At 43.2% G+C, this 26689-nt stretch overlaps 1 protein-coding gene across 18 annotated transcripts in view; it reads right to left on the bottom strand.

Moving 5' to 3' along the window:
* Positions 1-26689, bottom strand: part of kcnma1a (potassium large conductance calcium-activated channel, subfamily M, alpha member 1a) — a 131880-nt gene that overhangs the window by 97762 nt on the left and 7429 nt on the right. For all 18 annotated transcript variants that reach the window (XM_076743852.1, XM_076743853.1, XM_076743854.1 and 15 more), the window contains exon 2: positions 114-278. In XM_076743852.1, the coding sequence (XP_076599967.1) occupies positions 114-278 (165 nt within the window). The remainder of the gene's footprint in view (positions 1-113; positions 279-26689) is intronic.

The raw sequence follows: 26689 nt of genomic DNA, 5'->3' as shown, positions 1-26689 counted from the left end.
GTGAAAACCAGTCGCAGCCTGTTTGCCTGAGGAAAGACCAAACTGCTGCTGATGGATTTGATTTGAATATGGGGCTTGAGATATTTATATGCACTAGAAGAGGGAAAACCTACCAGAACTCTGCCAGTGAGAGTCTGAGCGGAGATCATGACACCGGCCCAGTCTTTGACCGAAGTCATCCATCCCACCTCGCTGGCTGGGACCTCCTCCTTCTCATCAGCACCCTTCGGTGTGTCTGCTGCCTGATTGTTGGTGGGGTGGTTCACCTTCTGAGCCTCCTGGAAGAAAAAAATAATAATCTGCATAAGGAAATGGAGCACACTGAAGATAAATAAATGGGAAGGTGGCCTGCTTTTGGGACGAGGAGAATCTACTGGGGAGTATTACAAGGCACAAACTTGAAGTGGCATTTAATAATGAGGATAGAGAGACATTGTTGGCTATGGGCAAAACAATTTCTGCTAAAACAGGAAACCATATGCAGGCATCAAGACCCCTAAGAACACTTAAGTTTGTTGAATATTACCAACAAACTAAGAAAGGTTACTTGTATTAGCCCCTGTTGTGGAGCTATATCCTGTTAAGTGGAACGACTCTGTATTCATGAGCTCATGCATGTCCACATTCATGACAAGCTACAGCCTCTGAGGGCAAAAAAAAAGGATCACGCCATGACGGCATCCATCTGCTATATGTTAAATATGTGTGCCTGAATATGTTTGAGTGGGTATGTGTGTTAGATAACCACAGAATGTTCGGCAGTTACTCTTGCCGTTTTGCACATACGACTCTTTAAGTTAATTGTTCCTCCGGGTGGAGAGAGTGAGACCGTTGTTCTCATGCAGGCTTTTGAACGTCCCTTCTGGTGTCCGACTGAGCGCTCAGAATTGCATGGCAGTCCATTGACATGCTTTGCTTGGCACAGTCACCGCATGCAGCTGTTCCTCTCCAGCCATTCACTCACTCTTGATTTGACAGAAGCAGGCACTCTGCTTCACAATCCTTCTGGCTGAAAGGGAGGATGAGTAGATTCCCATGTGTTTAATGGCCTTTGAGGCAACAAAATCCTAAAGTTTTATGCATTGCACACGCATGCACAAAGAGGCAGAGTAAAGTTATGTGTGTCACCCTGATCCCCATAAAACCGCAGGGTTAGGCCCAGCAAATGGCGTACATGGAGAATCCCTGGAATTGCAATAACTTTTAGCCCTCTTGATGGCAGCCCATTGCTCCTTTCCAAATAGGCAGGCTTGTATTACTGCAGAGTACACATGCAGCACTTTACAATGTCCCCCCTCACAGTGACATCCGACAAGTAGCCATCAAAACAGATTATGTGCTATGTCAACAGAGTGGAATTTGTTTCCCAGTACTGTACATGTCACATTGCTACAGTTTGTTTAGATGACCCCATAACATTTTAAAACGATGACGTAGATAAAACACACGATTTGCGATTACTGTGAGTTTGTTTTTGTTGTTACACCCTGCACAATCCATCCCAGGACCCAGCAACCACTGGAGTGACCAATATTGTACGTGCCCAACACAAAAACAAACCGGACGGCAACTTGAGTATGTCTGCAGGGCTAAAGAGCAGTGCTATTACAGATGGGCCCAAGAGAGTGCTCTGTCCCTTTCAAGAGGATTGTCTGGTCAAATTGGATTACATTTCATAATGATATGGCATGGACACAGCTGCCATTTTCCTAATTTGATTCCAACCCCATAACAATGCCAATAAACTGGCCCTAAAAAAGCCTGACTTAGTCATAAGATCATTATCTGCTCCTGCCGTTGGGCCTCTCCATACTGCAGTGGATAATTCAGTTACTTATACTTTAAATACTCATTAAATACCTTAGTGTTTGGAGACTCACAAACATTTACAGCACCCATCATGAGTGTAATTTGAAGCATTTAGTTTTGTCTGTGAAAGTCACACTAGTGTCTGATTATAAATGACAGCTACTGTCACTTGGAGCTGACTGACCTTGTGAAATTTTGGAACATTTCAAAGTTCAAGCTCATATCACAAAACCTGGAAGAGAATTTAAGCTGTAAATACTTAAATATGCATATTTAACTGCAGGCTAGATATGCAGGCTGGATGATTAAGATTCTGTCCTCTCTTAAACTCCCAACCACCCACCACCCTTCATCCATACTTCTTCAGGACTAACTTGACTACGTAGCCAGCATGTCACATGCTACAAATACTCATCAAACCGTGCGTGCGCATGCAGGTCACCGTGCACAGAGACGTCTAAGGTTTCACTCTGATTGGCTGTGTGCCTGCTCGATAGCATTTCAGGCATGTTGTGGTGGCATAGCATGTGCTAGGCTGTGTTCAGCAGTTACCTCTTATCCAGAGGGCCCCACCAACCTCACACTCATCACACATATAACACAGTAGGAACATCAAACTAGAACTACTGTGTGTCACGCAAGTCACATCTCACAATAGCAGTACCTGTTTCCAGGCCCTCCTGCCACTGTTTCCACTAGATTTGCTTTCAAGCATGCCGTAAATGCCTTCAGACATAAATCCTGCGACAGCAATTTTGCAGTAAATACTGCTAACTGACAGGTGTGCTTGAGCTGCATCACATCATGGAAACACCAAACAACAATGTCTTCATGAAATAGTTAAAAACAAACTAAAAATACAACACAGTTAGACATGGGTTGTACAAGGATTTCAAAATGTGAAGAAGATGTGGATTTCATGATGTTGTAGTTGTTTTCAGGTAATGTTTGCACACCTCAGATGGATGCCAGGTTGATCTGGGAATAGCAACTCTCACTGGTACACACCTGAACATGGGGGCTATAAGAACACATTCAGCAGCAGTGTGTGTTTGTGTGTGCGCGCATGTGAGCATGTGTGTGGCGAAGGGGAACACATGAATAATGGATGCAGTCATAAACTGATGGTTGGCCAGATCAGAAGAGACAATGTAAACAAGGAATTGCTTCTAGTTCATTTGAGTGGCCGGCGGTGGGCCTACACCAAGGTAGAGCAAGCCACTGAAGCAGCCTGTCATGGGAGAATCCATCTGCTGGCTATATATACACACCTGTGATGTCAAACTGAGAGAGAGACAGAAAGAGAGAGAGAGACAGGCAGAGAGAGAGAGAGAGAGAGAGAGAGAGAGAGAGAGAGCAAGCGAGAGAGAGGGGGGAGCAGATGAAGTCTGTAAATGTTGTTTATGACCAAACTCAAAAGGGGAAAAATGGTATGATTAGAGAAGCAAAGATTTCTAAATAAATATCATCTCGAAGTGAGTTCTGTGCTAATGCACACTTGGTAAACAGGTACTTTTTGTCTTTAAAGCTACAATCCTTAATATTTTCATAAAATCAAGCCTCATTTTTTATACTATTTATGGTCAGGCTTTCTTCAGCGACAGCCACTCAGTGTTTACTCATCAGTAATCACTTCTCTATATGGTGGCTTTCAACGTTAGTGGCGGAGTCCGCCATTGGCCTCGCTACACACAAGGGATTCACAGGAACAGATGAATGTATGTAATTCAGTGTTGCAGCTTTTAATTTTATGTCACTGATATTAGCCTCACTGTTGCTTGTTCTCCCATCGCCGGATCAGAGCTACTTTCAGTTTCTGCTAATGCAAACATTTCCTACTGCTGCAAGTCCACGTTAAAAGTGTTTGACTGGCAAAAACATGAGGTTGTGATGAAACGTAAGGTCACTGAGATTGGCACTGACAGTGAATGTTTATCAAAAATGCTTCTACAAAACAAGACAACGGCCATTTTCAGCATTTTTTTGTCAGCGGGTCACTTTTAAATTTGCAGGGAATAAACAAAAAAGAAAGAGAAGCCACAGTGAGCTGTTAGATGAGGAGCAGCGGGTGACAGTTCACACCTCCAACCTCTCAGCAAGGTAAACAACTTTACTGTGTCCTGCTATTTTGTCAAAAACCACACAAGACACATGCAGCATGACATCAGATCGTGATTACAATTGTTACTGACAGACTTCTTAATTTCACAAAGTGACCTTATAACTTAAAGATGCAGATTCAGTTCAGCTCTCATTATACTCTATGACAGTACATACATACTGTACATTCTGCTATAACTATTAACTATAGACACTTTACAGTATAGTTATTAATATGGAAAGTGTTGATGTGACACCTACTTAAAATTTCTATTTAAAAAATGTATGTAGTTCATCTTCCTACTTCAAGAAACCTTTTTATAACAAGACGGATGAACAGTGTTAATATTAGGATTGTACCAATTAACAGAGTACACATGGGAGGCCTGTTAATAATTAGCAAGAAAAAGACAGATAAAACATGACAGAGGGAAAAAGACAAAGACAGGGACTGACAGCGAGGATACAGGACGGGGACAAAGAGACAGAGGCTATGGGAGACAAAGACGGACACCCACTCAAACAGTCTGAGGGAGGAAAGAAGATGGATTGACAGAACACACAGCAAGGTGGGGAGAGATAATGACAGAGAGAGGCAAATTACACTGCATCAAGAGAAGACAGGAAACTGAGCATACACAGGACGGACAGAGGGGGAAGACGGAGAGACGTAGATACCGTAAGACAGCAAGACAGAACAACAACAACAACAAGACTGATAGCGGGACAAGTTAGGAGCAAGAGAAATGGGAAGTGAGAGCGAGGGGCCAGAGACAGAGAGCGAGATGGAAAGAAAAGACAGGAGAGACAGACAGAAACATGCCCATGTGACTCCGCTGATCTAACAGGACTTGGCTTAAGCGCAGCTGTTCCTCTGGCTTTCATCCGCATCGCTGGGGAAAACTCTATTCCAGTGTGAGAGGCTATTTATAGCCTAACCCAGGGAGACGTGAAACTAGTGAATCTCATAACATGCTCTGTTCCCCCTGTTTGCTATTTTAATGCCGGTACAGTTACCCTGTGTCCCTGGGTTACAGACCTACACTGGGTCACAGCAAACAGGAAGAGGGAGGACGAATAAGTAGCCTCTTCACATATGAATGTGCATGCACGCATACACAGGTGCAAGGCTGACTCTGACAGGGCCATGTGGAGAGCTGTTATTTCTGTGTATGGGTCATGCCTACTGAACCATATAGAAATAAGGGGGCCAAATGGTACAGGCTAATTACTGTCAGGCCATAAGAAGTGACATGAGTGATGCGCGACTAAGAAATCCCCACAGCTAGTGTCGCAATGATCAAATTATTTTCCCTGTAACACTCGTGACTTGTGTTCTCTAGCATACAGTACTACTGCAAAACAAAGAGATTAAAGAGCAAAAATAAACAGGAGCATTCTGATTTGATATGATGGGCCAAAGCCTGCTGATCCTGAGGTTAAGGGCTTACCTAGGCTGCCATGTGTTTTAGAGATTACACAGGTACAGCCCAGAATGCAATCTGCTCAGGACGGCGCCCATACATGTCACCGCTATCACCACAACTTTCATATCAGCACTCTAAGGTGATTTGAGAAAGGCTGGGTGGTAGATAGTGTGAACATATAATAAACATTTTTTTAGACAAATAGCAATAAAATGTTGAGCTATACAGTCAGATATGAAGCAGCGGTTTATGTTTAGGGGTGCAAAATAACCTTTACAAACTTCAGCATTGAAGAAACGATGAGATGGAGGTCATTGAAGTCCAAACTATCCAACTACTGGCAAACATGACAGCACTGCGTGATCACTGGTCTCATTAAGGATACCAAAGCTATCGGTGTCACTGAAAAGGTTGTCCATCTCCAGAATCACATTAGCTCTGTGCTGCACCTCTCTGCCAGCCCTATTGAGCACTGCAGGCCAGAGTCGGATTAGACGATTTGTGGACACTGAACTAAATAGATGACATCCACGATGTCGGCAAACAGGAAGACAAGCCAACGGGCTTACATCTCTCTGCATTTCCCAATGGACAGCAAACACATCCTCACAACAGGACAGGAAGTCGTTGTTCAAAATGGCTGCACTCCAAGCAAGCTTTTTGTCCCAACTGTGACGTCTCCTGGGCGAGCGAACAGAAACAATAAGACGGTGACATGAAAAAAGCGTAATGTAAGCCTGGCAGCCCATGCTGTCTAACACGTACTTTCTTTCCCGTCCCTGTGCTCAAACAAAAGAGGACAGAGTAAAGACACATTAATGTCTCTTGCTAACGACTAAAGGGAAAATGATGGAGGAAAAAACTTGAATGTACTTTCCTGTCGATTCATAATGCTGTACTGCACCTCTTCCATTGATACAACATTTCAAGCCCCAGTGGTTTGCGATAAAAATAGACGACGCACTGAATTCTGGGAGAGTGAAAGGTCAGCACTTGTCATCCGTAACGTCTTTGAGTTTTATCATCTTAATGTCAGCAGATAATAGACGGCCAGTGGCTTAAATGAGGGCATGCTTAAGATCTAGGCATTATAATGAAAGAAGCCCAAATGAAAGTTTCTTCATTAGAACATTTCTGTTGTAAAAAGGCTGGCTGCAGAGCAGAGACAATATGCTCAAGCACGGCTGTATCTCTAGTCCCTCTGGACGCAGTTGTTTGGCAGCTGAAAGCTTTAGGAGTTTTAACAGTCAGGAGAACGAACCACGTAACACTAACGGCAGGTTTCACTCAGTTCACTGCGAGGCTGAGCAATAAGTGGCACCACAGCAGTTTCAGACCTCAACAATCAATATCATAATTTTCTTTGCACTCTCCATCACTCTTGGAAACCCAGATAGATGGCTGATAATCGCATCATTGGAATTCGCATCCAACAATCACCTCTGCGCCCGTCTGTGAAGCCTAATAATTCACCCTGAACGAGGTAAGCAGCTGTCAATCAGGCTCTGACAAAAAGCCTGACGCGTCTTCTGCTGATCTTCGACTGTATTTGACTGAAAGCACAGATAATTGCCCCTCTAATCACCACGGAAATCTGACATTAGAAAGATTTATGGCCTCGGACAAATAAATAAGAGGCAGCATAATCACTTTAATGTAGATGGACGATGCAAATTGAACAAATGACAGTGTAGGAAAAAAGCCCTGTTAAGGTCATGTATTTACATACCACACACAAATCATACTCTCCTCCATGTACGCATGCCATAATTGGTCATTTAATTCTTGACAGGTGTAATTCGTGTATCGCTTTTTAACCAATCTCTAGATGGCTTGTTACTATGGTGATACACACAGGCTCACATTCTTGTTTTTTTTTCTCTCAATTAGGTCTGAATCGAAGGGAGACGCTCAAAAATGAGTCTATTTAATAAGCCGGCCAATTTCCTTTCACTGTGATTTCTGACATGAATTTAGAAGCGGTGGCTATCGAAACAAGGACGGAAATCACAGTTTGCATACATTACGTGCAGAGAGTCTGTCTATAATGAAAACACCCCACACAGAGCACAGCAAATAACCAAGATGAGTTCTGACCCAGACCATAACCTCTAACATTTCTCCAGAGGGGGTTACATACCATTTTATCCTATCAGGAAGCAGGTGGAATGGAAAAACATGCTCGAATGACATCAGCCTTTATCGTACTATAGCCATCATTGGCACAATCACCTGAGGCTAACTTCCAGCGTTCTGCACAACAAGCCAACATGCATGTGAATGGGTGTTACCGGATGAATATACATGTGGGGTATTCAAGAGAAGCGCCCTTATATAATGGCCAAACAAGGTCCGAAAGCATTTAGACGTCACAAAAAATATACGTCCAATGTTCCACATGTTTAAAAGAAAATGCCCTCTGCCTCGGAGCGCGCTGTACAGTACTTTGACAATTCTTTGGAGTAATTGGCCGTCATGCTTGCTCGAAATGCTACTGTGACGTTCCTCAAAATGACGTTGTTGTCCTTGTCATGTACTTGCTGCTTAGAACCACCAACCTCTATCTGTTCAGCTATACCCTGAAGGTTGACTCCATTTTGTGTTATTGCTCTAACAAACAGGACTTTCATTCATTCAAGGGCACTGGGCAATAGTGTGTGTGTGCCTGTATACAGTACGTGCGTGTTAAGGGCAGTGATTGATTTCTATTTCATCGGGGGCTCGGTTTGTGTCGGCATCGCTTACCACACCTATGAATCAGGAGGTAACAGTGTGCCTCCAAGCTCACCTGGACCTCCTAACCACGGAGCTTGTGGCAGAACTCAAATCTGGGCTAACAGAGCTCCATCAGCAGGAGGACACTCTCAGCTGCACACAGTACTGCAGAGCCAAAAACTAAGGTCATTTCCTCTTTTATTAAAGCACGTGTTCTAACCACATAGCAGCTTTATCATGAGATACCCTACGATTTGTTCTTTGCATATTAGAGGAAAAGCACTGTGACACATGCGACTGCTTAATACAGTCATTTTACATGCTTTACACTTGTCTGATGTTGTTGCTTGTCTCAGTACATTTTTTTATCATGTTGGCTAATAGACTATTTAACCTCTCCCCTGCCTTTTGTGGGCATACTGCTACTGTTTCTTGGTGGATTACTGCCGCTGACTGTCGATCTTTGACCTTGACTAGTCTTTGATAGTGCCTATGAAGTCTGTGAAGTTGAAATTTAAAAAAAAAAAAAAAAAAAAACCACACACACATGAATTACAGACTGAGTGGCATAAAGGAAAGCGCAACAAAATTAGCCTCCATAGGTTATAGGCTACAACACATTACCATTTAATCCACAAATTGTGATCTCTTATCACTTACTGTATCCAATATTTCTTTAAAGCATACAAGAAGAAAGTTAGTATGATAAATCACTTCTTCATGATATTAACTATGTTGATAAATACACTATGTGGGATATTACTCATATAAAAATACATGAATGAGTTAAAGGGGGCAGATTTTCATAATCATCATCCACATTTTAATCATTAAAAAAGAATTTAAGATTCTTCTAGTTTATATTATACCTGACGACATTATTTCCATTATTTCCACATTGAGTCATGTCAGTAATTATTTCATTATCTTTTATTTAATGAGGCGTTTTGGAGTTCTAGGTTTCCTGGGCCTCGTTAATAAACTGAAAGCATGAGCCTGTCTTCTCGCCGGTCTCGTGTTTTCCACACCTTCTGTGAATTTAAAGAGGCGAAACAGCAGCACAGAGAAGAACAGCAACAGCAACAGCTACAACACTCCTATCAAACAGTCACCTGTCTTAGCCGCGATCCCCTTTTACCCTCGCAACACTTTAATGAGCTTTCCTCCTAAATAGAGACAGACGCAGAGTTCTCTGTCAATAAGCAACTCTGCGAACAACAGACACATGAAATTGGGGGCCCATTACCTTCTGGAGAGCAGGCCGTTCAGGTGTTTTCTGAGAGCGGAGAACAACCAAGATGGTAGCTGTTGCCCTAATTGGCTCCCTGTTGTCTATAACCTGCACTGATCAATGAGCTCCTCTCTATAAAGAGCAACATCCAGACATGAGTGGCAGATACGTTTTTTTCAGCAGCAAACTGGTATGCGCTGAAGTGCAGTCTTGAAAGCAAACATCAAACAAATCAGCCCAGTGTGTGTGTGTGTGTGTGTGCGTGCGTGCGTGCATCAGTCCAAGACAAAGTTGGTGCAGTTTTATGCATTGGCCGCTTATTTGCTTGGATTCAGCCAACAAGAAAACAACTCTGTTATTTAATGAATCAGTCACTCCAGAAAATGTGTAACCACAGAACAACAGATGAGTGGGAGATGTTGCATGATGGGACACAGTTTCTGAGCAGTGCAGTCCATGCATAAGATATGAATGACTAAGTATGAGCACAGCCTTTCAACACGCCAAGCTAGCAGACGTGCATATTTGCATCAGCGTGTCCTTTGTCTAAATAATAAGATAACGGGCCTTCATCTTGCACTGCTACCTTCAGAGCTCTCACACTGGTTAACCTCTCTTTATGATCTCTTTTGATCTCAACCGTCATCCAATCAAACCACTATTAGGCACAGTCACAGTTGGCTGACCATACATCAAGCCCTGTGGTTCAGTCTGAGGTAAACTGGAATCTCTCCATCTTCCCATTCTCCTTTTCTTCTCTTCTACCTGCACTGTCATCTCCTTTACTTTCTCCTCAGTTCCTCTCGGTGTCTTTTTGCTCTCCCCTCTCCTCTCTTTTCCACTTCACTCCACTCCACCAGCTTAAGAGAAGCCTGAAGAGACCAAGGAGATTAGGCTCTCTCTGCTTGAGAGACAGGTCTCATTACCTTTATCTTCTCCTGATGCAATAATACTCTCAAAACTCTCGCTGTTGAAAGCCAGAGCACAGGACTGTGTGAATTTATTGAGACAGGCTTAAGCCACACGTGTGATGAGGAATAATGGTGAAAGAGCTACGGGATGGAATTTTAATCAGTAGTTTGCCTGCTTAATTGTTTGGTAATTGCACAAAAATTGATTGGATGCAGAAAAAGAGACCAATTTGGCTCATGAGGAGCACAAAACAAAGCCGGATTTAAATTCTTCCAGTTTCTGAGAACATGTCGATTGGTGCCACACAATATAGGGGTCAACAATGTTATTTGGAAAATGTTCTTGTTAAAGGCTGTAAAAAAGGCAGTCATCTGAGCCTAATGATTCAGAGACTTGCCCTTGATTTGAGAACAGCTCAGAGGCTAACAAATGGAAGTGCAAATGATTTTCTAACTCTAGGCTCATTTAATCATTTTAAATTTAGATCTCACGCCTCCCACTGGGGAAAATAAATCAGCCTCCTTCATACAGAATTTGCATGTTTTAACCCTGGAGTTAGGAAGAGGAGATGGGAAGAGGACACGCAGTGGATTATCATGGCTCGTGTTCTCCTGTCAGGCAACACCGAGGCCCCCAATGTTTTCCACAGGGAAGGTTGTGTTTCTTTACTGTGACCCCAGACGGAGAGGACTTTGACCTCAGCTAACAAGATCCATTAAGAGGAACTGGAGTCTGGATGAAACATCGCAGCAAGTGTGTGTACATGTTCCCAAGTCGACAGAGAATCAGCGTAATTATGCAAGATGGCAGCGCAGCAAACCAATCTGTGTGTTTACAGGAGAGGTCATCGCCTTCGGAGGAACACTGGACCGTATTGCACAGCATTAAGCCCCCATGTGATGTCAAGCGTAAAGTTTGCTGCCGGGGGGGACTGAGGCATCTCCCTCTGTCTTTATCTATCTGCGTGGTGCTCAACTTAACCAAATCAAAAGATTTTTACTGTCGAACGAAACATCCACAGACAGCACACAGAGCTCAGGGGAAGCACTCCGGATCCAAGTCGAACCGTCTTTGTTTGCGGTCAGCGTAAGACGAGCGTCAGCTCTGGTCTCCGCTGTGATCTGCCTGTTCCTGTTAGTGGCCTTGTTTGGAACACGTTCGGGATTTGAGGAGCTGACAGGAAGTATTGCGGGATTGCCTTTCGCCTGAGGTTGAGGGAGGCATTCCCCGTGATGGCGCTGTGATGTCGGGGTGGTTTGTGTGGCCAAGAGTGGAGAAATCCACCTCCCCAGAGTCAGCAATTTGACCCCACAGGCTGCACCGTTGAGCTCACATAAACAAAGCTAAAAATTCAGCACAAATATAAAAAGTGTTGTCAGGGTGCGTTAGAGAGAGAGCTGGCAACAGCCTTCACATGGAATGATGTGAAGTCTGAATCAGCTCTCCTCTACTGTCCACACAGTGTGATCGCCACAGCACTGTATAAACCCAAGGACAAGTCACTGGGGTTGACACACAGAATGTGTTATGGCTGCTTTCATGAGAGGGAGATTTACTTTATGAAATTATACTGTAGCAACAAAGCAAGCAACAAGAGATGAGTGTTTCTGTGTGTGAGAGAGAGTGAGAGAGAGAGTGAGTGAGTGAGTGATTAATCTTGAGGCAGCTAGACCTCTCCATAGCTCTTCATTTAAAGATGATCCCTTGCCGTCCTCGCAAATGACAACTACAATGATGAACTCCTTGCTTCTGTTTTGATGTGTGCGGATAAGGAAGGGCAGTCGGTTTGACATCCTACAGCTGACGGTATACATCGCGGTCGCAAACACATAAAGCATTTCCTCTTTTATGTCAAGTGAACATCTGTGCAAAGGTTTTACATGAATGTCACAACGTGTGTTGCGTCATAATGATGACAGTTTACTTCACCACTTCATCTGGGTTTGGAGATGGCTAAGAGAGAGGCTCAATAATCCACTCGTCTAGATGCATTATGCCTGTTGCAATGAAGTAACCTCCAGCTCATGAGCTTCTCTTCAAATGCAGCGGTGAGGAAATCCACATCACTAATCCCCAGCCTTAGTGCATTTATTTAACAGGCTCTGGATGGCCAGTGAAGGTTTACTGTAAGAACATCTTCCTCTCCTCTTCGCTAGCTAATAGCCACTGTTAATCAATAGCGTTGTAAGTGCTTTTTAGCGCTCAGCACCAGGCTCATTTGTCAAAATAAGAGCCGTAAGAGCCCAAGGGACTAATCAAAAGGGATGAAGCAACAGGGAAATTTGCAGCTTGGTAACATGAGAAGGAGTCGGGGAGGGATGAGGAGGTTCATGCATGTTCAGCAGAAGCTTTAGATCACAGCATACTGCGGAAATTAGCATATTCTCACAGTTTCTGTGCACACTCTTCAAGTACAATATTTTCTATTTTGCAAAAAGCTAGAAACCTCTGATTCAAATTGGTAATATTATGAGCACATAATAGAAAAAGGTTAGCACCAACAGATACAGCAGTTCAATAAGTGACTTTATACTAAAGCACTAATGTTAAAAGGAGAAAAACCTTGGTTGAATAAAAAAATTAAAATTTGTAAAGGCCAAACTTTAAACTTCACACACTGGCTCTGATTGCAATTTATGTTTGATTCAATAATTATTCCAGGAAGTTGCAAGTCACTACATCCATTTCAAAATAAAGGCTTGCAAATTTCAATTAATTCAATTCTGGAATTCAAGTTTATTAATGGGCTCAATACAAAAGGCTCAAAAAGTACAAACCAACTCCAATGCATAAACGGCACTAATCTTTCTTTCACAGAAATCCACTACAACTCATCAAGACAAATCCAGCGCATGTGCATGTACGGCACAGGCAAGTATGAGATCATGATGGACAAACGTCGCTCTCATAAGAGCAGTCCATCGCTCATTGCTTGTCGCTTAGCAACAGAGACCTGGCGGGCAGACAGTAGGTGTGTGAGACAGAGTGTGTGGGAGGGGAGGTATGGAGGACGGGGGTAGAGAGAGGGACAGAAGCAGAGCAACAGGGAGAAAAAGACACAGAGGCAGGAGGAGAGAGAAAGACGGAGAGGAGATGTAACGCAAGACGCATGTGGGAGAGATGTGGCCAGAGAGCGTGGAGTAAGGAGAACATCAAATTAAACACATGCATTTGACCAAATCCACAGCTGAGATTAACAGCACCCTGTAACTCATCAGTGAATTAAGGTCCAATCCGGCTTCAATTTACATGGTTTTCATTGATCGATTGATTGATGATATAATTTGTTCAATAATCACCAACAGAAGGACACGTGTGAAGGTAAATAATGGGAAACATCTTTTTAGCACCACAGCAGAAGATCTGTTCTCCTGTTAATGTATTTGCAAAACAACTCAACACAAGTTCTGTTACTTCCCGCGTTCATTGTAACGTGAAAGCTGTTTTGTTGTTGCCTGAAAATATAAAGTGCTTTTTTTTTCTTTTTTTTTTTTCCCACCGCTGGCCATGCTGCTGTTTATTGGCGCTCAGATCACACGGCGAGTTTCCTGGTGCGTGCGCAGAATCAAAGCACTGGCAGAGAGGAAAGTAACATACAACACCACAGCACTGTAATTCAAAAGACAGATAAGTAATGCACCGCAGGTCTGTTGGTAAGATTATGTTTGGTCCAATTTCAGCCTTAAAATGATCTGGTTAAGGAGTGGACATGACAGTCAGAGAACAGCTTTAATCTTGTCATTATCAAGTTATAGTGTGCATGTAAATGAACAGCGTGCTTTCTATGGTCAGCCTGTCCACAGTTTTTTTTACCATCTCCCATCCAATAACCCTGTCTCCATCTCTGTGACTCTGGATTACTGGGGGAAAAGAAGTGGGGACGGAAAATGAATGAACACTTAAAGTGTGTAAAAGGCCAGTTGACAAAATGAAATGGTTTGACATTTAAAGACTTCCATATCTGCATGAGCCCATGCATAACACCTTTCTGCTGCCATTCTGACCCTCTATATTACCTTTTTTCTGCTGTTTCAGCAGCAGCAAATGAACATAAACGAACACTGCTCCCCTTCATTTTCTTAAAACAATGGAGACATGGAGATAAAATCTTGCTTATAAAACTGCACATCCATGCAATCACATCTGCATGATTCTGGATTTGACCAGTGTGTTCTAACATTTGCAGCCAGACATGGAAAATGCAGAGTTACATGCATGTGTCATAATTTGAAAACGTGAATATACCAGTTCACTGCACATTTTCAAAGATCCCGCTAAAAATCCACAACATTCAGCTTATTTCTCCAAATAAGTGATGGGCCTGCTAGTTGGCTTTAGTTGACAATTCTACTGTTTTGAGATACTGTTTTAATGTTGTTTCTGAAGTTTAAACCATATTTTGTGTTAATTCAAACCATGCACCACAGCCAGTGTTTCTGAAACTAACACAAATATTCTTGGACGCTGATCAGCAAATGAAAATGAAGAGCAATTTTGCCATTCAAGAAATTAGCGGGGAAGCACGGAAGCACAAAGCAGCTTAGCAGTTGGCTTCACGGTACTACAAGGGCACAATCTGTGCCAAAAGTGAGACAAAAAGCTGGACACCAATTTAAGCACAGGGAAATTGAACATAGGAACACAGACTGACTGACTGTGTGAAGAATAAATTAAGCTAATGGCATCCTTTTACTCATAGATACACATTCAAAGTTCTAAGAATACATTTTCAAGTCCAGATACACATTTTCAACGCAATTTGTTTTTTCTGAACGTGACTGAAAATGTCAAGGTCACATGTGTCTTATCTTTTATTTCCATATTAAAGGTGCAGTTGTAGGCAAAGGAAGGGCGTTCTAATAATGCAGGTGGCAAAATACCAAAATACCATCACGTTATTTTTAGCTGGGTGGAGGGTGAAAATAGTCCAAGTGCAACCTTGGTACACACTCAATCCTCGCAGCCCGGGCTTTACAAGACATATATTCTCCTGCATCGGTCTAATGTCACCAACAGCAGCCAAGTCTCAAGGAAACCTCAATGACAAGGATCGAGCTGTGCAAGGGTTACTTAAGAATGCCACAATTCGCATGGAGCTTTTATGTGACCACACTTGAGCATGCGACAGTCAGTGGCCAATGTGTGTTACACCTCTTGAGCCAATAAAGACCCATCACATGCTTTACATGCTGTATCATTCACGCTTAGGGATCTTTCATGACGCCACAGGGCTGATCTCTTAAACTTGCTGTCAGTCAAAATTTGGCTCTGCGCAAAGCATGACCTGCTTGGAAATTCTCCTGTAGGGCACAAGCAAACCGTACTCTGCCCACACTATCCACTAAATACATAACAATTGTGGCCTCCAGCTGTACTTCATCAAACTCATTACTGCAGACTTTTGTTTCAAATAGCATGCTTTAGTAAATAGTGAGGTTATGTGGGCCGATCGATCAGCAGCGCGTAGCTGAACACTCCACGAAAAATAGCGTAACAGGAGACACTCTCTCAACCAACTTGCTGATGGAAAATATCCAAGGGATCCCTATAATGGACCCAACTGACAGCACTCTAATTCAATCACGTGTGTTGCAGTTGCAACTAAGCTGCCTCCAAATGCCCCTGTCTATTTTAAAACTGGTTCAACAATGACAGACTGAGAAGACTCCAGTATGCCTGAAAAAACATTACGCAAAAGGAGAGAAACCAAACACCCCCGGCTCTCTCTGACTAGCATGCGTAGATGTGTATTTGTGTGTGCAGGCTACAGGCTACCACTCCAGCCTCAGTGTGCCTTAAAGACACATTTTGTGGTGCTTGTCCTGTTACATACAGCTGTGGTCACAGTATAACATAGAAAGAGCAATGAGTTCACTAGAACGTGATGCTATACACACATTGTTCATATAATGTAGTTGCAGCAGACATGGTTCATTACAGAGCATGCAGCTTTCACTGCATATCAAAAACAGCAAATCTGCAGCCACTTTTTTTGTATTCTAACTCAATTCAATCACCTCGAGGACAGAAGTATTTCACTACATATTATTATCTTTCCCCACCAGTGAACATGTAAGAAAGAAGTTACACTGAGGTTATTTCATTCCCTTCTTAATCAGAACGCGCTGGTGCCCTACAGCTGTTGTTTACTATTAGAGCAGGATTAGGGCCAAGTTTTGCTGGGTGGTTCCAGGAGACAGCGCTGATCACACTTTTATTCCCAGAATTCCCGGGTCTTTGAGATCATTTCCTGCAGAGTGGCAAGCAAGTGGGGACAAAGGCCCTCAGTTCCTCCTCTGCTCTCTAGCCACAAGACTAGAAAGACAGTTAGTCACGTGACAGGAGAGATTATTTCCTGCTGCCTGCATAATTCCCCTGTTGCCAAAAGCATTGTTTCGTGACCAAATGACCAGGCTCGGAAACAAGCAAGAGTAAATACTGCAGTGCTAGGATCACGAGCGCTGTACATGTATAACACACTGTATATTGCAAAATACAACTTTTTCCGTTATTGATTTATGAATATCAGGGTAAAGAGCGCCACCCCCCAGCTGAGTCTTGGTCGCATCAATAATGCAGCTGTAGTATCCGTGTCCACACACAACAAATGAACAACACGCTGGCGTCTCCATTATTCATGAGGGATTCCACCTGTAGCACCTCAGCTGTATTATATATGTCCCACAGGATGATTTCAAGGAGTTCTGTTCATTTGTGGAGGCCGTGCACTGATGTTATGATGTTCTACCAAAGGAGCTAGCACACATTAGCGCTATAGTACAGATAAGACATTTCCTCAATATAATTGGAAGGAGAAAATCATCACAGTCCATAACTAATGGGAACTGTGTGTGTAGAGACTTAATGATTACCATTCATGCAGCATAATGACGCATATAAATATATCATTATGTAATTAGCACAAGAAGCGACTGTAATAGTAATTTGAACAGAATGAAAAAGAGTTGATAGAGAATGTAACATTCAGCCATTTTCTGGTTTAATGATATCTGGTGCAAACAGGAGGAGAGTCACCTTTAAAACCAGAGGGAGCTTCCAGCTGTTGTGTCTTGTTTTGTTGCTCCAGAGAAGAGAGGAGGACAGAAAGCATCTATACCCGGGCTGTAATTCTAATGGCAAAAAAGTCATCTGCCCCCAAACACAGACGGGGGCAACTTCTGAGCACCAAAGCCTTTGGTTGGAAACATTTAATTGCTTTGTTTTCTCCTTCGCTTTCAAATCCCAGAAGGCTAGCGGTATTTACGGGCTGTATGTGGAGGTGAATTTGCATATAGATTTCTATTGCTATGTGGCGTGTAATAACAGTGCTTTGGAAATTTGAGCTCAAAACATTTCACACAACACCACTTTGATTATTTGACCTCTGGGTAAGCCCCCTAACATTGCAGGGCTTTTGCTTGTACTGTGTCATAGTAAATGACCTCTGCTCCTCTCTGACCTGGCGAACAGAAGGTCACGGCTGCTTTACGACAGAAAGAGGGCCACAAGCTAGAGGAGCGACAGCACTGAAACTGATACTATATATAAGTGGCACACTGTATGCACGTGGGTGAGGCATACAGTCCACTAGTGGCACTGTGCCACGTAAGCTCAGGCTATCATGACCAGTAAGTTGACAGAGTTAAGTAATATGGTTATTTGACTGATTTGGATCAGTAACCTCCTGGAGTCTCCACTGGTTGCTGGACCACTGGTCCAGACTAAGAAAAAATCTGGCACATAACCTCCCATAAATGGCCATTTGTGATTTTCACATTTGGGCTGTTGTACAGTACAGATTAAACAACTCAGACAAGGGTTAATTAATGGGTTAGAGGGTTAATTATAAGCTCTGGAGGTGCTGGGAGGCAGATTTTGTTGTCTTTGGACAAAGTCAGACTAGCTGGACGTCCCTGTTTGTGGTCTTTAGTCAGCTGCTGGTGGTAGAATCATATTTAACATACAGACACGAGTGCAGTGTCAATCATTTCTTCTAACTCTTGGCAAAAAAAGTGCATAAGTCTTTTTTTTCTAAAGTGTCAAACTTTTCTGTTAAAACGTCCTTTTAGAGCCCCAGTTTGCTTGTTTCCAGCAGCAGACTGTCCTGCCTCTCCTCCATGTATGTGTATTGCAACACAGAGGCTGCACAGAGAAGCAAACCACCACCTGTGTGGCATACACAGCCTAAATGTCAGACTCCTAATGCAGACCATTAGTGTGTGTGTGCTGGATGTGTGAATAAAAACAGCGGGGCCAAGGCTGGCCCTGAGACAGCAGTAAATCACATTATGCATTGCAATCTCTATATATCACAGCCACTGCCACTCTGCCCACCGGCTTCCCACTGCTGTTCCAAGTCTCCGCTCCGTATCTCACTCCCCTGAAAAGACTGATGAAAAGTCAAGACATCACAGGATAACGCTGATGAATTCATAATGTTTGCGCTAATTAAATGCTTTTGTATGCAAAACGGTCTTATCGAAAGTAGCTGCAGCGGAACAAAGATGCTCTCTTTCTTTGTGTTATTGGACCGGAGTGTGGAATTGGACGTAATGACTAGACTCTGGAAGGCTGAACAAGGCTAAGAAAGATCCTCTTTATCTATTTATAACAAGGAGATGTATTTCCCGACTTGTGTGTCTTTGTTCTTATCACCCAGCATGCATTTTTAAATCGCATAAACCCTGTATTTCTCACACCCACACGCGCGCCTCGCCAAGAACGGGTTGCTTTGATCGACAGGGAGCGTGGCAGTGATGGTCAGAGGCTGCGTGTCAGAGTAATTACAGAGCAGCCATGTTAGCAGGCCAGGTCTAGTCCCGCAGGAAGAGGAAACAGCAGCAGTGCAGCTTGCATAGGTAGGGTTTCACCTCAAAAGACACCCGCCTTTGTTCTGTTCCCTGGGCTGTCATGTGAGAACATGCAGACGGCTAATTTCTCCTGCGACCCTTGTCCACTTTGACCCTGACCCCTTTTGAAACAGGTGAAAGGCTCCTTCTCTGGTCAGGCTCAAGTCACAGTTTTCCATTTCTGATCCCCTAAGCAGGGGTCAATTTCCTAAAGGGGAAGGGTAAATCACCATGAAATGAAGAGAGAAAGGGCAATTAATGTCCTCATGAAGTGATCAAAAACAGACGGCCGAGCATTGCATCTGTTCACTCCCATCCTGCTGTCCATCTTTCTCCCCTTCAACCCTTTCTTGTCACGCTCTCTAATTCTGAGTGACTGGTGAAGGCAAGTCTTTTCCAGTGTTTTAACAATGCTATGTTTCCACATGTCATCTGTGATATCACTCTGTCCTTTTGTGTTTATATCCCTGCGGGCAGAGGGGCCAAATGAACAGCGAGGGCTTCCCAGCAGAGACCAGCCTTGCCTGACCACCAAATTCGCAAACCGTGGCTGCTTTGGGGGAACACAAGAGTCACCTGAAGGACAATGACAGATGAGGATGCTTTGGGACAGGGGAAAGGGAGACAGAAAGATGAAGAGAGCGATAGGCGGACTATGAAAAGGGAAAAGAGAGGTTGAGGGAAAATACCAACATATGGAAAATAAAACAAAAACAGGATATTAAGTGAACAAAAGGGGGGAAATCAAAGAGCGCAGGCCGACAGAGAGACAGAGGGTGAACGCCTGTGGCTTTATGAAAACTTGCCAGCATACTTCTGTTGCTCATAGTCAGTTGAGACAATGTGCAGTAGAGCAGCCGCTAAGCTCCTATTCCAGGCCCTTGCCAATATCAGAACACAGGACAGCAAAAGTATTTAGAACAGTACCCAGCCTGTGCCCATCAGCACTGACCATCACAGTCAGACACTCAATCCAGACATCAACCATCAAGCAAATTAGAGAAACGAGTTCTCAGGTACTTATGGTTACCAGAAATAGGATAAACGATGGTTGGAGGCATGGCAATGTTATGGAGGCTCATGACTAGTGAAGAAAAACACAAGCTGATGTTCATGGAATCAAAGTTTTTCATAGAATTTATATCGTCATTTACATTCTATAAGTACCTCTCCGTGTAACAGCTTTCATTGTTAGTGGTGGAGTCCGCCATTCCCGTGCTGGACTCAAAGAGATTCAAAGACATGGACGGGAAACAGTGCCCGCATGAATCCACCATTTATGTTTGTATCTCCTTGATATCAGCCTCACTGTTTGTTTTTCACTCACCTGCATCCATATCGCAGCTGTATTCAGTCACTGGTAATGCAAAGCAAACATTTCCTACTGAGCTGCTGCTGCTGCTGCTGCTGCTGCTTCACACTGAAACTGTTCAGCTGGTGCATTTCCTGTGAGTGCTTCACAATCAAACCATGCAATGTGTTTGTCACTAAGATTCAGGATGACAGTGATCGAGGCGTCTACAAAACATGCTGACTTTTTTGTACATTTTCATCAGCTGATTAGTTTTACATACATATTACATACGAGCAGTCACAGTGCTGTTAACAGGGAATCACAAGGAGATAGACATATTCAAGTCTCAGCAACCAACTCATGGTGTGATGGAACAAGGCAAAATCAATGCAGGCTAGAATCTTAAGGATGATAACTTAAAGGATAAGGTTGCCCCAAAGTGTCTGAAGTAATTGCTGTTACTCAGACTTACTTTACAAACCTGAAATCTGAGAAATGCATTCAACTTGTACATATTTGTTACTGATGGAAAGCTAAAGTTAATCTTCTTTGTAGGATTATCCCAAAATCCAACCATCTCTTATTGACAGTCATGATTTCTAAACAGTAAAGATTTTAGAGAAGGATTTATTAACGTCTAAGTGTTCTTCTCACTTCTGTCAAGACACAACAAATGACTGCACTCCAGAGTGTGCTTCTGAGTCTTAATGCCCCTTAAAAGTCTCAATTAAAAGGTCTGTGTGGGACAGCTCTTTCAATGCCAAACTCGCCCACTCCCTCAAGATTTCAGGCCATTACTGCCGGTTCCTGCAGATGTGCCAACCCACTCCTGACCACTCACGTCGGCAAAACTGTTTTCATTCAAAGTCTCTCAGCCCCGTCCCACAGGGGGACAAAGGCACATTAGCCCTTATCCTTTTGATGTTTTTGGAGGTACTCAACTGTTTCACAAGCCACATTCAGAGGACGTGGACCGGAAATAAGCTGTCAGGCTTCAGTAGTGAGTGTGTACAAAATCAGATTAATGACTACTTCTTCTTTGGACTAATTGTTTACAGGCAATCAGCTGAAATAATGGCACTGCGTCAATTAAAATCTAAGATGATCCTGACTGGAAGTTCCTCTGTGCAATGCCAACTTTTGGAAATTTTGAAAGTAAAAGATAAAGCAAAAAAAAAAAAAGTTATCGCCAATAATGATCACAACCATCCAGCTGTTCTGCTGTGGGCCTTTTCCACATCAGACAATTTGGCATGTCATCGCAAGAAGAGCAACTAAAAACATTAATTATCTGTCCCAGTAAGCCAACAGTGAGCCAGCATGAACAATACCAAAGATCTGGAACTGGTAAATTCAAACTGAATGCAGCCTTTACTAATGTTGTCAATTACACCTGTGCTTTTCCTGACATATCAAAATCTGTACTATGAATATGTATTGTCTGACCTTTCAGGACTGGTCCCATGCCATGCTGTGACAGTGGCTAGGATAGCATCTAGAGCCAGACTGAAATTATGATCAGCCAATATTATCAGCTGATATTAACTTATTAGAGACATACTGTATTGGCATATATGCTGTTTGATAAGTAATGTCAGAAATACCATAAATATGTCAGCGGTAACGTAGCAACGGTGTCGCCTTTATTTAGTTTGTCCAGCAGAGAACATGGACAGGTTTATTTTTCAGCTGTAAAATGTCGATGTCAATTTCCTCAATAAGGAAATTAATGAGATTCTAATCAAAAACATATATTCTGTCTTAACATCAATTTCTGGACAAGAGTCAACAACAAGTTTGCCCATAATCTAATAAAGAGTTTGCCATGAAATTTGTGGAGCAAACGCTCCCAGGGGAACTCTTTCTTTGAGCCCCACTCCTATGACACACTTTACATGTGTAGTCCCACTGCTGGAAAACATCTAAGAATATCACTATTGTCAGCGTGTTTGTCACGTGCAGCACTTGTACTTGCATCACTTTTCGTCTGTCAATTTATGTTAAAAGAGGATTTTCAATGTGCATACATTTTAGCTCTCTATAATCATATTATACTCTTGGGCACTAGATTTCAAGACAAATACAAAGCAGAATACTGCGTTGTTTCAAGCCCTGACAATAAGCCGAGTGTGCGAGGCACGAAGAAACGTGCACACTGCACTCCTGATTGCTGTCTGTGCAACACTCACTGAGTAAAAAGACATTCACGTAGTCCTGCCAGGCTCCACCACTTCTCCATCGCTGCTATATTAGCAACCTGTTCACACCCCTGCTTAGTTTCAATGCGACCAATTAAACCCTGCTTTCGAGACATGATGCCTCCGACTCATTGTTCATTCTCTGAGTAAATGAGCCGGGAGCTGCTCTGTGAAATGAGATTGGTCTGAGTTGTGTCGAGTCAAATATTTCATCAAAGTCTACAGAATGACTAATGTCCAAAACATAAAGAAACATCTTTAGTGGTGCATGCAAATGGATGACTTTTTCCTTCCCATTCATTTGATATAACACGGTTTGACTGTTTGAATGTAATGTTCTAGATTGTTTAAACAAAGATATGAAAATGTCTAACATCCATTTTTTAAGTACTCAACACCACCGACAAAGCCACACATTCAGCACATGCACACATGCTGAACGTGGTGTGTCGCTGGCCTTGCTCACTCTCCCTTCCTGAGCTCTCCATGGTGCTGAAAATTTCACTTGTGCAGAATAGCTGAAGCCTGTGACCATTATGTTGAATACATCCTGCCAAAACACAGAGATGGAGCACAACTGCTGTGTGTCACTGTGGCCAATGGATTCCATGTCTCAGTTGAGCACCATACACAGCGTTACTGTGTCTGAATATTAGAAACTAATCCCTGCCGCTGCCCTGCTCAACATCATAATTAAACCACATGCTTAAACACAGACCACAATCTATCTAGAAGCATCCAGGGTGTGAATCCTGATTGACAACAGCGAAGAAAACAACACAGTGAGTAGGAATGACCATCAGTGCTGAACCAATACTACAAATGGCTTTCTTATCATACACACGTGCATCTGCCTGCCATTCAGAATCGATTGTGTTTTCACATTTGACACGTTTCTCAGCCGAGTGAAACGCTTCGATACAGACTGATCCACAACTCCGTAGCCATGAAAAGGGAAAGGGAGGAATGTGTTAACAGGAAACATGCACATTTCCAAGCATTATGCAAGTCCATCTGACAAGACAGGACCAAAGAATGAGACATCTTGCACTGAAGCCATAGCAAGCGGCTTCATTACAGACGCCTACTGCAGATACATGATGCATTGGTTCAGCCCCCGTGCTTCTACCCATAATGGATAGGCTTAGTCAGTAAAAGAAGATACTGACTGAAATTACAATCAGGCCAATTAGTTTATACAAATACACATAACTCATATCTGAGAGAGCGTGTTAATCAGCATGTGTGCAGTCAAGTGTATTCATTTACATTTACTCAAACCACATCATCAGTGGAGGAGATGTGTCTTACATTTGTATCTACATTGTTTGTCATTAATGTATAAGCTCATCCGTGGCAATCAAAATGGCATCAATTCACTTCTCAGTACATATTAAAAATACAGTACCTACTGTCCAAACGGTCCCCAGGAGAACCACAAGGCAACTTAATAGCCTGACAACTACAGACCAATTAAAGTACGACTTAATCTCAATGGTATAGGCTATCAGGGAGCAGCATGGCAGCTTTGCATTATCATCCATCTTTAATGAGGCATCCAGCAATGAACCCATGCACTCTGTGCATCATCTGTACATGATGTCTACTCACGCTGTCATCTAGGGTTCAACACTAGACGCATCTCTTACAAAGCCCATGCCACTCTGACATCAGTCTAGCTTGCCTCGCTTGGTTCATGTCTAGATATATTTCACAGATGGAACCTGAGTGAGACAGCACATTCTGGGATTTCTCTTTTGTGAGCATCAAACAAGGCCCTAATTGACAGCCAGGCTATTCATTCTGCGCAGCCACTCTGGAAAAAGTCAGAAGAAGTCAAGAGGTAAGATCATCACTGTGTAGCAGGCCTGTTCACTTTGGCTGAACAGGGTTCAGCTTGTGGGCTGCCCTTCGCTGTCAGTCGGTCTTGTATATGCCCATAAAAAACATTCTATTTTATTAGTGTCTAGTGCTCACTTAACTAATAGACACTGCCTGGGCTGCTGCCAAATGGGGTGCAATCTTAGCATTGTAGCATGGCGGCTTTGACTGCACATTGCTGGCATGCAGAGAGAAACCTGAGCCTGCTGTTAGCCTGCTAGCAGAATGACAATTAGCATATTAGCCTGGCCCCCTTGGAGGTTAATTGGGACAGGTTGCTGAGGGCAGTGGCTGTGGTGGTGGTGATGTGTAATACTAACACTTTCCTATCCTTCTTGGTATGTGCTTGTGTGTTCACCCACAGGGTCGGACACGCTGAGCCATGTATGTTGCAAAGAGAGAGAGAGAGAGAGCCGATCTCTAAATAGGAGGCAGAAACACCGCCTGCTGAGATCTTTGAAGGTCACTGCCGTGTCCTCTGCACACATCTCTCTCTGTCTCAATCTCTCTCTCTCTGAGCATCAGTGCACACAGCTCAAAGCCCCAATTATAACGTCAACCATGTTTTGACGTCCACATATCAGTGCTCCACTGGCTTCCCTGATTTCTGAGGGTGGGTGGTGGGCTAAAGGGAATGCAGCGAAGATGAGGGGGAGAGTAGGAGATGGCTGGCTCGGCCCGATAATCAGCACCAGAAAAGACTAGTCCCAGGGCTGTGTACGTGCTGGCCTGTCTGGTTGCTGTGAGTCCATGCAATGGCACAGAAGAGTGGGCCATTTCTAGTATTCTGAACACTGCTGCATGACAAACTAAAACAGAAATATGACTATACTGCTTAATATGAACACAGAGTCTAGAATCTCGGCAGTGCAAGACTATAAACAAGCACTGCATGTGCATGTAAGCAAGACTGAACAATTCAATGAGACATCAATGCTTCTCACATCTGTCTCTCTGTCACTCACACATACAAAAACACACAGATTTTCAGATTTGAGAAACGCAAATGAGCATGAAAAAGAAGCTACAGAGGCCAATGTAAGGCATGCACTGCAGAGTGGTATGCAGTGGTACCATTAAATGCATGTTGCTGTCACACAGCTTCAATAACTGTTAGAACATACAAAACCAAGACAAATCCACTTGTGATTATCAACATAAATCATCTTAACTCCTCTCTCTAGTCACTGGAACTGCAACAGTAGCATTAAATTTGATTTCTACGGCCTGGCGATAGAGAGAGCATCCAACCTACACACACACACACACACACACACACACACACACACACACACACACACACACACATCCATCCTCTGATGTTAAGCAGTTTAAGGACAACAACAGCTGAGGAAGAAAGCTGGTAGACTAGAAACCATAAGCCATGATCCCGCTGGCTAGCCAGGCACTAGCTAGCTATCTCCCTCCTGCAGGCCTCCCTTGCCAGCTTAGCCTAGCCGGTCTCAACCAGCAGATCTATATGCAAATTGTCTTCCACTGTCAGTTTGACCAGGCAAGGATCAGGTGGCTTAGACCCTTTCACACATTTCCAATGATGGGAATGCCAGTATAGCCCTCTTCCCCCATGTGGAGCCAGGTATACCCTTCCCCTCTAACCTTTGACCTCTGAATAGCTCCTGGGGCGTGGAAGTCCTTTTAATAGTCTGGTGACTGGCCAAAGAAGACATAACAGCATGACAGCAGGAGAGCACAGTTTGGGTACGGGGGGGTTGACCTCTGCGTCTGCCTCATGATATACATAGTCTGGCCTCATATATGGCCTCTCCTTGTCCGTGGATTACCATACATCAGAGTGGGACACTACGGTTGTCCCTAGATGGCCATCAAATCAGGCCCAGAGAAATCAGGATTAGGGCCTAGAAAAGGGAGGATCTCCACTGAAGAATAACTCATGAGTCACACATTCCACATTAGAGGGTGTAGGAGTATGAGAAAGGAAAGTCAATCAGTGATGCTGGGCAGAGCGTGTTTGTAAAAGCCTCTATTATATCTGCTGTGTTTTGCACCAGTGTAATGTCTATTTTTTCATCTGTTTAAAATCTAAAAGCAGATCAAGATTAAGAGGAAAGATTCCAACACATACACACATACATTTAATAATCTCAGCTGACTAAGGCCCACACGACTTAGGTTGTTCTGTTATACCTTAAAAATGATTAATCATTTAGTAAGTAAAGAAAAATTATGCTTTTCTCTATTTTACGTCATTGTAAATCCAATATTGTTGGTAAATTTTGGACTGTTGCTCAGCA

The sequence above is a fragment of the Chaetodon auriga genome, chromosome 11, assembly GCF_051107435.1.
Source record: "Chaetodon auriga isolate fChaAug3 chromosome 11, fChaAug3.hap1, whole genome shotgun sequence".
Classification (NCBI taxonomy): Eukaryota; Metazoa; Chordata; class Actinopteri; order Chaetodontiformes; family Chaetodontidae; genus Chaetodon; species Chaetodon auriga.
The sequence above is the reverse complement of the archived record's forward strand: the minus strand, read 5'-3'. Positions and strand labels throughout refer to the sequence as shown.